This window comes from Anopheles coustani, chromosome 3, assembly GCF_943734705.1.
Source record: "Anopheles coustani chromosome 3, idAnoCousDA_361_x.2, whole genome shotgun sequence".
Classification (NCBI taxonomy): Eukaryota; Metazoa; Arthropoda; class Insecta; order Diptera; family Culicidae; genus Anopheles; species Anopheles coustani.
The window spans coordinates 24,256,425-24,270,408 of record NC_071288.1 but is presented as its reverse complement, the minus strand read 5'-3'; the positions used below and the strand labels follow the sequence as shown (position 1 = coordinate 24,270,408).

At 47.7% G+C, this 13,984-nt stretch overlaps 1 protein-coding gene across 3 annotated transcripts in view; it reads left to right on the top strand.

Annotated features, from left to right (window-relative positions):
• The window catches only part of LOC131272223 (heparan-sulfate 6-O-sulfotransferase 1), a 40,570-nt gene that overhangs the window by 19,158 nt on the left and 7,428 nt on the right, over positions 1-13,984 (top strand). For all 3 annotated transcript variants that reach the window (XM_058273886.1, XM_058273885.1, XM_058273884.1), the window contains one exon: positions 3,786-4,119. In XM_058273886.1, the coding sequence (XP_058129869.1) occupies positions 3,786-4,119 (334 nt within the window). The remainder of the gene's footprint in view (positions 1-3,785; positions 4,120-13,984) is intronic.

Below are 13,984 nucleotides of genomic sequence, written 5' to 3'. Positions count from 1 at the left end.
GGTGTCTTACCGGATGCCCAAAAACTTCTTCTTTAGCCCGGTATCCCTCGGTCCCGAGCCTAAGGGGCCCGAGAGATGAAGCTATCCGATTAAAGACGGATACCGTACTAAGGGGCGGAAGAACCCTGTGCTAAATTAACTTTGCCCCGAACCATCCTCCATCCTCCGCCCGAGAGCGTCTTTCAGTTCTCCGAACTTCTCCAGCTACGTGGTCGACGTAGGCCTTGGCTTTTTATCAAAAACCATCATCGTAACCTTGGAGCACCTTGGAGACCGTTGGCGAACCTCAATGTCTGTGGCCCGTGTTGTCTTTGGTGAAGACTAATTTCGGCTACGTCAACGGCAATCCACCAGCCACGAGGGCGGATCGTACGAAGGGTTTTCAGATTTACCTTTCGATAAGTCTTCACCAGTCAGCGTCGGTCGGCATATGGTTTTGGTTTCTCGCTTCTCGCTAAAACCACTCCACCCTACGGACGTATCTCTCACAATCGTGCCGGTGAATGTGGTCTGTGTCGTCTGCTCCCTGCGGATTCCGTTTGACAGGGCGCAAATGCGCCCAGTGCACTCTTTCAGCTTCCGCGCACGCATCCGTCGCGAACTCGCGAACGTACAGTTGCTCCCAAAAGTGAAGGTACAGGGTATTTTAGTGAAATGTCATTGTAGCTGTAAAATTCTACAAGCTTATAATAGAGGAACTTGTAACGCTCCAAACGCTCCTCTAACGACATTTGTATAGGCCAAAGTGGCTTAGTTTTAAACCTTGGTAATACATTATATTGAGATCTCATAAAAGTCATAGTACATCGTTTAATTCCTCTGGAAATTTCTTGAAACTGGTCAAGTAGGCTTAGGTAAATATAATATACTTTCAAACTTGTTTCACGCGTAACTTCCTTGTAGTTTTCAAGTTTGTAGTGAAATGGAGGAGTCAAGAAAGGAAACTGACGTTGAATTGAGGAAACGAACTATTTCACTGTATTGCAAAGGACGAAAAGTTGGCGGTATAGTTGGGCGAACACATTCTACCATCAGCACGTAGTCCAGCATGTCATTGATAGTTGGAAATAAGGAGGAAGAGTGAAGAATGTTCCACGAACTGGGAGAAAAATATGAAAGAATAATAGTCCGAAAAGTACGACAAGAAACAACCGCCAGTGTTCCAAAATTAACTGAAGAGATATCGGACACTATTTTAAGGTCTTTTTCTAGTATTAGGAAAAAAATGGTTTAAATAGGAGGATAGCACGAAATAAACCTTTCATATCCGTAATAATATTGATAAGTCATGGATTACCGTATTATATACATAAATATGTCTTGGTCAAGGAAAACATCGCACGGACTTCAAAATTGTTCCAAGTTCCTCTATTATATACTTGTAGAACTTAACGGCTGCGAAGAGAATTGACCAAGCTAATTGAAATTAAACGACCAATCGACACTGTACCTTCCCTTTTGGGAGCAACTGTACATGTATGCCGGTACTCCCGCCGCCGCCGGGCGGATGTTGTCATTTTAATGTATGTTTCTTTTGGAATATTAATTCCGTATCTGTTGTGATGCGTCCAACCGAGCCCACCCACTCGTGGCCCTCGGGTTCAGACATTTACCGTCCGTTCTGCATTATTTTCCCGGATAATACTTCAACTCGGTTCCGTGTTCCGCGGGCACCGCCTGTCAACGGGTAGCCATTGAAGCAAACGTCTTTCATCCATCTTTGCCCAACGCTGTCGCATGAAACCGATTGAAATCGACGCGAAATGATCCACGCAGTCGTCCTCTCCCCCCCCCCCCCCCCCCTTGTTCCTCGAAGGAGGAACGCAATAGTAATAGGTGCTTCCATTTATGAAGCGATGCAGCTCGGGGTTGACTCCTTTTGGTGACGCTGGAAAGAGGAATCTCTAGTGCACCGGCATCAGTTCTCCGAATCATCGGTATCATTGTCCAGCATCTCGGAATGTTTCGGAGATACATTGGCGACAGTTCTCATGCGGGCATCGGCTCGAACCATTCATATTCTCCGTCCGGCTGTCAACGGGTTTCCTTCTAGGGCGATTAGATTTGAATGTACATTGTTAGGTAATCCAGCACTATCGATCGTAGAAAAGTATATACATCTTTCTACTACATTTACATCCTAACGAAGTGTGTTTGTTCAGTTTTACGAGCATTATTCGGATGCATGAGAAACGGTACATTTGTAAACATAAATCACTTGGAATCCATACTTCTAAGATTCATCGACACTCCTGGGAATATGGTTTCCATATGCATTTCTTGACCCTTCGGAACCGCTCTTCACACGGACCAACTGCACGATAAATAATCAATGGCGCACGGATCGCTTCCTGTATTTTCCACGCCCGAACGCGTTTCCCCGGTTGTTTGCAATGCTTACAACCACTGATCTATCCCAACATTTCGGGGGCCTCCGGAATTATCTTACTGGTCCCATCGTCTCGTCCGAACCCGACCCCGACTCTCCGATGTATTCGCTTTGCATTGGACGTCGGGATCGGGAACCGCTTCAGTCGGTCGGTTATTGCTGTTTGCCAGCGTCTTCCGCCTCTCGTAAACATCTTCGATCCCAGCACGGGAAGAGCACGGGACTACGGGAGGAGTCGGAGGGGCGAGCAATAAAGCAATGAAAATTATGCACTTATTGTTAATTCAAAAATTGTTTTTCGTCTGCGCCGCACCTTTGGGCCGCTGCGGCAACGAGAATGGAGGAGAACCGGCAACCGGAATACATACGAAAGAAAACTCCAATCGCGGAGATGAATGAATTTAAATAAACTTAAGCCCGGTGAGCCGCAGGCGCAAGCTGCCGTTTGCGGCAACACTTGGGAACACTCTTTGGGTAGCCATCATGGTCGGGAAATGTAAATACATGTCGGTGGGTTGTCTGCTGCTGCCTTCTGCCGTTGCGTCCCCGGTACACCCGAACGGTCCTATTTATAGTACGAACCCTGCCGGTATTCGCACACCACAGTTCCATCTTTTTTAGAAGCGGGTATGTTGCGCGGGGTCATCTAGGACGAGGGAGGGAAAATAGCATTCGAAGATGCACTATTGCGCTGGTGAGGATGCATAACGGAAGAGAACGAAATTCATCGTTGGACCGATGTTGTGGTTTTGGTTCCGTTAATGTTTCTCCGAATTTCCACGTTTCCTCTTGAGGGCTTTTCTTTGAGGTTGCATCTGTTTAAACATTTCAACTGGAAGATTATTTACATTAAGATCTTAGCTAGCGGGTAGCTCTTAGTTTATTATTTTCTAACAGAGGGTTTCCAATGCTTCACAACACTGTCTGTGTTCATGCTTCGACATAAGCACATGTTCAACATAAGGACGTGGTCTGATCGAAAATGTGTTGTCTAGTGATGTGCCTTATGAATCTTTAGGCGAGAGTCATTCATATGAATCTTTCACCTAAGATTCATTCAGATTGATGCATGAATCTTTCGGGATTAGAATCTTCAAGCGTTGATGAATTTTTCGAAACCCTAATGAATCTCTCGAAACCTTAATGAATCTTCATGAATCTTTCACGAATCTTCATGATTCTTGCATTGACGTGGCGTGAAGAAAAAAAAGGAGTCTCTCTACCCATTTGTTGGTATTTCGTTTTCTACTCTTTTACCATTAATGAATCTTTTGGATTTATTATTCCCTCTTTAAAAGCTTCAGGAATAACTAAAACTATGCAAAGAATCATTCAGATTCATGAATCTGAAACGGAATTACACCGCTCTAATGTTCTCCCTTCTCTCTGCTTCCAGCGTCCCTGCACCTGCCAGCGCAAGAAGAAGCGCTGCTACTGCTTCCGGCCGCACCGGAACGAGAACTGGTTATTCTCGCGCTACTCGACCGGCTGGAAGTGCGGCCTGCACGCCGACTGGACCGAGCTGACCGGCTGCGTCGACCAGGAGCTCGACAAGAACGAGGGCGAAACGGCCAAGCGGCGCTACTTCTACATCACGCTGCTGCGCGAACCGATCGCGCGCTACCTGTCCGAGTTCCGGCACGTGCAGCGCGGGGCCACGTGGAAAAACGCGCGCCACTGGTGCCTCGGCCGGCACGCCACGCCCGACGAGCTGCCACCCTGCTACGACGGTGAGTTAAGTGGTGTGGGGAATTAATGAGGGAGCAATTAGGAAAATCCCCGTTTCGAGTCTTTCCGTTTTAGTTCCGACGATTGTACCACACTGTGTTCCGCTTGTTGTGGAGTGGACACTTTTCGCCACCAGTCGGGGACCACTTCAGCATATTCGGTTGCACAGAAATGTTATTCATCCCGCATCGCACATATCCGACGGATTGCAACTGTTGCATCCACCCTTCAAGGACGTCTTCCCATCGTTTCGGACAACTTGTTCGTGTGGAACACCGAATTCGTCCCGGATTCGGTGGGATGATGGCGGTGGCGGTCGTGGCTCGGACTGTGCCGTCGTGCCTTGCATCGTAATTACGGGACGTGGAGTGAATTGTCGAACCACTGACGATGGCGCCGGCGTTGTCTGGAGTCCTTCCTTTTCTGGCTGGCCGAAGATAGTCCCAATCGAAGCGACCGAATTTTTAAACCACAAGCACGATTTGCTTGCCAGTCGTGTTTTTCTTTTCGGCGGAAGTGCGCAAGGACTCGGCCAATTGAAGGATAGGTGTCCGTGTGTTGTTGCGCGAACTATAATAGTTTAAATTCACCAACGGATGGCAATGATCAACCGTCGAACTTTGATGGCATCCTAAAAGGCTCGCCATATGCTACCGAGCACTTCTAAATGGTTCTTTTGGTCGTGTTGGAACACGTGTTTTGCACGCTGTTGACGGCATACTCTGAGTGGTTGTTCCTGCTTGTCCGTGTACGTTAATACACGCCGGATCTGGCGGATGGAACGTGGAAAAACTCTCTCTCTTACTCTCACTTATTCGGTAGCATAATGGGCAAGCATAATTTAGTACGTGCTGTCGATGGTTAGTTTCAGAAGTTGGATGCTTTTGCACTCGTCACGCACGTTCGCACGAACCCATGCACGCACGCACGCACGCACGCACGTCATTTCAATGTGTTTTTCCATGTGTAAACGGATAACAAACTCCGGCAGACGAGTGTATTTTACAGCTACACCTCCCTCTATCCCCGCCGTCGATGAACTATTCTTCCTTATCCTTCGGTTGTGTATCCTTACGTGTGTAATTAGTATGCACGTCCTGTCAAATTTCTACTCGCAGGGACATCCACCCGACAACCCTGACGACAACAACCATGTGCTGCTGACGATGATGAGGATGGACTTTTAAAGCACTGTGCGACATTGATGGCCCATGTGTTGCCCGTTTCTTTCATCGCATGCCTTCCTTGCACCAGCATGTTGTGTCAGAAGGTCTGCGATAGGATTTTAAAATTCCCAACTAAACCAACAAGAGATGAAGCAAGTTGTGTCAACGAGGCAAATATGCATCGGGAGCCGATTTGGGCTCAACAAAGCATCCAGCGCCAGCGAGCAAATGTTACCGTCACATTTACATAAAATGATGAACCACCGATAAAGTATTCATCCCTCCGGCCGGGATGGTCGCTTATGGAGGTGAATTTTAACGGGCTGTACTGGAAATATTGTGATGCAATCCGGCTGCAACGAACGCACCATGTTTTGATTTGTTTTCTTTGTTGCATGGAGCGATTCATTGTTCGGTGGCGCGCTTCCCGATTGGACGGACCGAGCCAGTGTTTGTTTTTGTTTGTGCTTTCAACATAGCTGATTGAAAATCAACAGATGATAAATACATTTAATCAGAATAGCAGTGGGTGGGTGGTGCGGTTCATAAACATTGATCTTCTTTTTTGCTGGTTAGTGCAATTATTAGTCATTTGCGTATTGAAGTGAAAACTAGTAAAATAACGCCACGCAGCGGCTTTGATAAACGGGTTTACTTTAATCGGAGTCGCTCGTACGCTGCTTGTTCGTGTTTTGTTCATACAATTAAAATTATAAAGTTGTGTTGCTTGATGGGCAGGCAGTTTTTCTGCCATTTTTTCCTACAGGCGGCACAAAAGCAATTGAAACATCAAACGTTGTGCGAATATTTTTCATTGAAACAATGTTTTCAAAATGGCTGCCGTGTGCAGCAACACACACACGCACACTCTGTGATCATTCCCTGTTTTTTGCTCCTACTCATTTTTTGATCGGAAAATGTTAAATTTCGATTCACGAACCAACCATCCAAGCATTTTGTTTTAACGTTTCATTTCGTGTCAATATATTTTTTATCACAAAACTGTACGTGTCTCCCTGGGGGGAGCGAAAAGGAAATGCTTATTTTGTATGTATATGCGAGTGTGTTTGGTGGAATGGAAATTGGGCTCGATTGCAAACTATTTGCCCATTCCCGGGGCGCATCGCTGGTAATCGATCAATTATCGAGCTGGAAAGTAATTCACTTATTCATCATTCAGATTGCGCCCAACTACTTCTCGAGTTTTGTGGAAATTTTATCTCCCCCTTCTCCCATGCCGGTGTCAAATAGAGGGCGATCGGAGGTTCCCGTGTGGTCGGGGATTCAAAAATCATATTCGAAGCGCACTCTTTTGAATTAAAATCCAATTCCCTGTAAGATGCAATACCCACCGCCCCAGCGGGTGGGGTTGTATTATTGTTAGCACGCGATGCACCGGCTTTCATTTCCTGGCCCGCCCGGGAATAGTACTGCTAGCCTAGTATTCTTTCAATCCCGGTGGGGGGAACTGGTGCATAAAATCGTATTCCTTTCCTTCATCATAATCAATGAAGAGGGCTTCCGGTCGCCGAACAGAACACAGGGCCCGCCCGAGCCGATGCTCGCGTGAATCGAGCGGGCTGGAAAAATCAACTCCTCCGGAAACGGGGAGTGGAAAAAAAGGTGTCGATGGTTGGTGGTTCCTCCGTGCCGGGAAATGGGAAATGCTGGTGAAACCCGGGATTTATCCAGGATAATAATAAAGTTCAACCTTCGGCGCGATTTCACCTTCCTGTGTGCCATCGTGTGCCGTTGGTCGTTAGTATATGTCGGGGGGGAGGGGGGTAGGAAAAAGAAGATGCCGATGAAAAAAGAACACTACGACAGGGGAGAAAGAACGGAAGTTCGGAATGGCGGAACAGAGAGCATGGAAAAATTAGAACAAACGAAACGAGAAGCGAAGGGGGTGGGGAGGAAGGAACACACACAGGGGATCGTTTGTTCTCGCTTCCGAAACGAGTTTTCCACCGGCGCTTCGGCGTTGACCTTGGATGTGGAAATGGCGCACGCCCTCGTGTTTCCATCGCTTCTCTAGCTCCTCTCCTCAGTTGTTGGAGGAAAACTACACGGAGGAAAAGTTTTCCCCTGATTTGAGTTTTTCTTTGTTCCCTCACCAGGTTGTGGGGGCAGCGTTTTTATTGGTACAGGAAAAAAAATCGTACCATTTTCCGTTTCAGTTCGAACTGCTGGGCCTGGTTTGGGCCAGGTGGCAATAGAGCGTTGAAGTGCAAGAAAAGAGTGTTTTTTAGCTTGTTTGTTTTTTGGTTCGTACCACTTGTTCAAAATAGTCAACCAACATCATCAATTTGCTTCCGGTACCGGAGTGTCCTCCGGTCTGTTGATGGCAGGCATGCACACAAACACACACAAAACGCCCAACCCCCCTCGAGGTTATGTGCTCTTCCTGGTAGCGGATTAGCCGGGGGGCACTGATTGGTTGGATCTTTTTTCCTCGCCAATGCAATTTTCGTCCTTTCTATGCTGCCCACGTAACGCCGAAAGGGGGGTTGCAACGAATTAAACGATTTCCACGTTAGTTCCACGCGTCAAACGGGAAGAGTTGTTTTTCGAGCAGACCCGTGCAGACGACGATGCAAGCGCTGTTTGTTTTAATGCCGAGACAAACAAACAAACAAACAAACAAACGCGGGTCAATCACAATCGAAGTATTAAATCGATCGTTCCCAGAGCCGCTCCGTCGTCGCTTCAATTTGATCGACCGATGAAGCGGGAAATTCGCGTTGCAAATGATTGGTGGAAGGAGAGCCGGGAAAAATGTCCCGAACCTCGCAATGAAAACGTTAGGAGGAAGATAAAAACGCCATACATTTTTCGCGTGGAATTAATCATCGAAAGGATAGGATAATTTGAGTTTCCGTCTTGCGGAATTGAGGCCGCGGGAATCTTTTCCTTTCCAATAGATTCTCACAAATGGTAAAATCGTCCGCTTTTTCGCTTGTGTTTGCGCAAGCTACGGGTTTTTTTACTCCCTATCGTAAACTCTAGGGGATCCGATCGTCCCCCCGAAAATGCCCTGACGACTGTCGCCGTACGCTTCCGGTGGTCCGCTGGAAAAGTCCTTTTTTTCCCCCGATGCACCAAGATGCCGATCTCGGGTTTGTCAACCGCTGCCCATCAACTCGGTCGTTTTCTCGTGGGGGGTTTTCCGGCTCCGCCTTCGTAATCTACTTCCGGATGCCATTTGAAGGGGAGTAGTGTGTTCAACCGAAAGGAAAACAGTGAATACTGTAATGTTCAGCTTCAGCTCCAAGCTTTCTAGTCGGCATGGGTTTTTTTATTTCTTCCGATGCCGGGGACGAAAAACGTTGCCCTTAAAAAAGAGGATTGGTTAGAAACATTCTGCAAAAAAAAGAGAGGAATAAAGAAGGATATCTACAGCAGCGGAAATGGCAATTCATTTAATTTCTCCAAATTGTGCCCTCCGGTGTCGGTTTGAAGACGACCTGCGACGACGACGAGGACGACAATGATGGGTCCTCCGTTTAGCCGTTATCCCGCCCCGGCCCGGCTGCCCCCCACCCGACCTGAATCCGTCCGGAAGCGGATGCGGCAAAAATTTCAATATAACAATAGCACGAAACAAGTGAATCCGTGCGCCGGAAAATCGTGCCCGACGAACCGGTTGGAAACGTAAAGGCGGAAAAGTAAACGGGCAAATAAAAGCGAGAAGCAGGAGAGAGAGAGCGTTCGGTGTGTCTACCCGTCGAAACCACAATTACGGAACTCATTCAACTTTTCTGCCGGTAATCCATCCATCCGTTCGTGCGGCGGCTTTTTTTTGGGGGAAAACCCCAAAGCAGCAATGGTGGTAGTATTAGTAGTTGTAGTAAGAGTCGGCCGGTTTGCGCTTCCGGTGGATTTGAATTCACGCGTGAAGCAGTTTGGGCCCCAACCCGGCAGTTTTCTTCCTCCCGAATGGCGTGTGGTCCTTCTAGTTTTCCCACGCGGTGGAGAAAAAGGAGAAAAAACCAAACAACTTTCAAGAACCGTTAAACGATTCACCATCGTACAAGGCTCGCGAAAGTCGTCTTTCCGCCGTGCCGGATGAGATTCGAATGGGGGTATTTTTCTCCACCCCTCCAAACCATTTTCCACTCGTTTTGGGGTCGTCTAATCTCGCTGCTACTCGTTCTACCCCTAGTCTTCTTTATTTTCTCGGGGAAACGGTCTGCTGCTCACTTGATGAAAATGGGAAAAATCGGATCGACATTTTCCAACCATCGGAGAAGCCGCCCGTTCGTTGCGTCCTTCCTTCCAATGCTGGGCCCATTTTTTCGGCAGAAGGAAAGCGCTACCTCCGGTTCCGTTGTGGGTTTCGGCGTTTTACAGTTATTTCACTCCCGGGAACCTTACGTCCACGCCACATCCGGCCCTCCGGTGTCCGCCACGGTCCGGGAGTGGGTAGGAAAATAAAGATATCCATTCTCCTCCCACCGGCGTCGGTTTATTTTTCCTAAGCGGGTTAAGTTCTTTCGTCTACCGCCGTCGCCGCCTTGCTTTATGCCACCGCGGAGATGTAAGCACACTTGGGCGAGATTTATATGCTTTTTTTTCGTTTTTTCCTTTATTTCGTGACATGCGAGCCACACTCTGCGGAACGCATACAACAATGATACCGTAGCCCGGCAACGAAAAGGACACCCAGGGGGAAGCATGCTTCCAAACCAACGCCTGATACCCGGAGTTAAACCAAACGGATACATAGCAAACGACAATCACTCCCTTTCTCCTTCTCTCTCTCTCTCTCCCTCCCACTCTCTTGATGGGTGACGTCCATTGGTTGGAAATCTTGGAAGGACGGGATGAAACGGTGGCGTTCGAAGATTCCTTACCGAGATCGTTCCCAAAAATCTCTTTTTCCACCGCACTCGACGCTTTGATGCCGGTCCATAGTTCACCCTTTTCCGAGCACTCGAGTTCGTTCTTCGAGGAGTTTGCAGGATCTCGGTCTGTTCGGACGGATCTTTTTCTTTTCCACCTCCTCCTTTCATGTGCGTGCGTATAAGCATTCCTTCCCGGAAGGACGAATTCATTCTCGAAGCGAACAAACGGTAAGCTTCTTCGCTCGTCTTCCGAAAGGGACCTTCCAATGCCGAGATTTGGCGGGTGAGAGTCTTTGGGCCCGTTTGATTTGGGGTGAGCCGCCCCAAGGTTTCGATAGGGTCGTAATAAAAAAAAATTGGCGAAATAATATTGAAACAATGTGAATGTGGATGAAAAAAACGAGCGCAAAATGAAATGGTTTAAAAGGGAGGAAAATCTGTCCAATTTCGCTATGTGAGAGAACGGACGGTGGTTTAGAACTTACTGTTTTATTTTCCAGTATAGCTCCGCTAGACCTGCTGTTAGTGTTTGTCCATCAAACGAAACTGAAGACACTATCCTTAGTAGAAAAGTGTACCAAAAGGACAAAGCGGAACGTCACCGTCAAGTGCGGATGTTGATCGATAGGTGCGCATGAATCATTGCAAACACGAAACACGGAAAGTCCGTCAAGGTTTTGGAAGAACTATCACTTCCGGTCTTGGTTGGTATCACTTTTAAAAAGGGATGAACGTATTTGTATGTATCTGATCTTTCAGCCAGCAAGTGAAGACCCCGGAAAATAAAAATAAAACACCAAGCTCCAGCAAAAACCCAAACGGAGACGAGGGCTATCTCCAACGTCCGATCCGCTGCACACTACTGAAAGGCAATACTTTATCCGTAACGGGTGGTTTTCTCCTCCCCTTTATTATACTCGCCTCGGTTCGGCTCCTGTTTTGGCTGGTGTGAATTGGAATTTTCGTATGCGCCGGGATTAAATTATGTGCCGGTGAACATTTTCCATGCGGTTTAAGATCGGCCCAATCGGGTTGGCGCTTCTTCTGCGGGTTGGGGCACAACCACTTTTCACCTTGTCTTTTTTTTTTTGTCGTTTCCCTTATCACCCTTGACCATAACTTATGGCCCGGTTCGGATATCTTGTGACCTCCTTTTTTTCCTCGGTTTCCTTTGCCCAAAAGTGTGGTGCAAATTGTGCACCGCACGAATATAAATATATTATTCGCGTCGCGGGAAGGAGTTACACGTTTCTCGGTGTCGAAAATCCGCAACCCGTTGGTCGCCGACGCCGCCGCCGGTGGAAAATGAGTTTCGGTGGCCACTTATCAGATTTGTGCAGCGTGTGCAATTTTGCACTGGACTCCGAACCGAAGAGTTCTCCCGTTTTTTGGCCGTGACGCCATTCAGATGCAAAAAAGGGAAAACACATTACCTCCCTTGCCATATTTTCCCTCGCAACGGAGGACCGATTTAAATTTCCAATTGTGAACACGGGATTATTTTCTCTCCCTCCCCCTTTCCCCGGGCCCTGCCCCGGGTCATGAGATCATGAGATTGTCCAGCGTGAGATGGATGTAAAACCGTTTGGTCAAGCAGTGAGCCAACTTCGCTCGTCGGTGCTGAGATGAATAGGTTATACGAGCCGGGAACTCTACGGTGAACTTGAGCCTTTCGGAGCACCGGCAAGCAGATTAGCCTGTCGCCCGGTGGAGCATACCATAGGAAGGATGCCCTTCGCCGACTTCGCCCACACAAGCCAGAATGACTTTGCAGAGAGCGATGAGCGATGATTACGTAAATCCTGGGAATAATTTGACCCAATCGCCTCGGATTATACGGATTAACGCTGCTGAATGTGCCGGTTTGGACTTGGACTTAGAGACGTGTACCACACAAAAGCTTCAATATCGTTTCATTTGCCAACTTCGCCGTCCGGGGGGCTGCCCTTCGTGTCTTCCACTTTGCTGCTCGTAAGATAGATTGGATTTCATTCGGGATGCGCCGAATGATGAGTGCCACCGCCCTTTGTTCAGTCTTCGGGCGATCATCTTAAAGGATTTTCGTTTCATTCTATGTTTGTGTGTGTGTGTGCAGGGTGAAGTGCGAATGTTTCGGTGGATGTTAGTTCATTTGATGGTGGAGTTCTGGGAACGGGTTTTCGTGGACCTGGAAATCACTTACCCCCGGTAAGTGATGCTGGTAGTTTTACCCTGATTGATATACGTAGAGATTAAAACTTTGGATGTTCCTTAACGGGATTTGCTACATGAACCCAACGAATTTGATGGATATGTCTGTTTGCTGTCTTACACGATTTCAAACATTTTTAACACAATTTTACAAATCATATCTTAATGTGAGTTGCCTTTTCCTCCCCAGCAAACATCCTGCACGCAATGCTGCCTTTTTCATCTCCGAATTTGATCCGTTCCCAGGAGTTTCCCACTCTTTGCTCATTATTTTTAATTGCAACAACGCGGTCGTGTTCTTAACGTTCGCGGGGTTTGCCGCGAGTTGGTGAAATGTGGCAAAATGTTGTTTTTTTTGCCCTCGCCCGCACCTTCGACGTTCTGTCCTCGATATTAACCGCCGAACGCGCTCATCATCATCATCATCGTCACACAGCATTGGACACCGCAACATTTCGACGACGTCGATGACGTTTTACCTCCTTTCCCCCTCCCGAGAACTTTGCCGCCCGTTGCAAACTCCCAAACTCTGGCGTTAGCTCATGAAAATGGAAAACGATATCATTTTCATTTTGCATATCACAACCGCTGCGTTCGACGGAACGGGACGTGGTGAAGCTTTTCCAAAACGCCCACAATGGCGGGCTGGCCATAGCCCCGGTGGGCGCCCAGAGCCGGAAGCACACCCGGGAAGTGATTCGAATTTTCAATCCTTCAGCGCCTGAAAGCTTCGAGCGAACGATAACGCGCGAGCGCTCGCGCCTTTTACTAAAACTGATTTCGGCTCGCCGAATTCTGCTGTTGATGATGATGCTGCTGCTGCTGCTGGCGATGATGGTTAGATTTGTCAACCCGCTCCCCTCAAGGGAGCCGTCCCCCGCTTCCGTCGTTGCGATGGGAGTGAGCTTAAGGTTCACGTTTTTTTCGTTGGAATAAGCAAAGAAAAAGAAACATTCCCAAAAAAAAAAAACTGGTGGAATATGGAGAAGCACAGGCAAATACCTTTAAAAACGGAATCCCCCCTCCCCCGTCGCCACCCCGCCCGGATGGAAAATGAATAATTCATGGCCAAGTTTTTAATCTTCCCTAACATGCATCTATTTGCATAAGAAAATAATCGTGCAGTGGTAGAACGCTGCTTGGCGCTTCAGCCTTTGGGCCTACGGTATCTTATGTCCGTGACTGTATGTGTGTGTGTTTGTGTGCAACGAGCCCGAGTCTGCTGGGCGATTCTGTGCTCCTTCGGCTTGTTCCGTGTATCCGGAAGGAGGCAACATTGCTTGTCCTTTTGTCGAATCTTTTTTTTTTTTCTTTTTCGTCCGTCTGCTGACAACTTTGCGTGGCAACTTTTTTCCTTTCAACGTTCGACACGACCATGCCTGTTTCCCTGCTACATACAAAAACACACACACAAACCCCCATACATCGTTTTTCTTCTCTCATATCATCAGGCCGCTGTGGAAAATGGAAAATTGGGATTTTGATTTAAAGAGCGCCACATGAACTGTCGCGCTAACGAACCTGCACTTCTTCCTCCCCCATCACCTCGTTGGAAAGGAAAAATGTGGGGAGAAAAAATGGGTCGGAGGTTTCCCTTCGTCAATGTATTCTTTACTTCTTCTATCCGCCCAGTTATTCTCCCTTGTGCCAATACGAGGCTTTCAAGG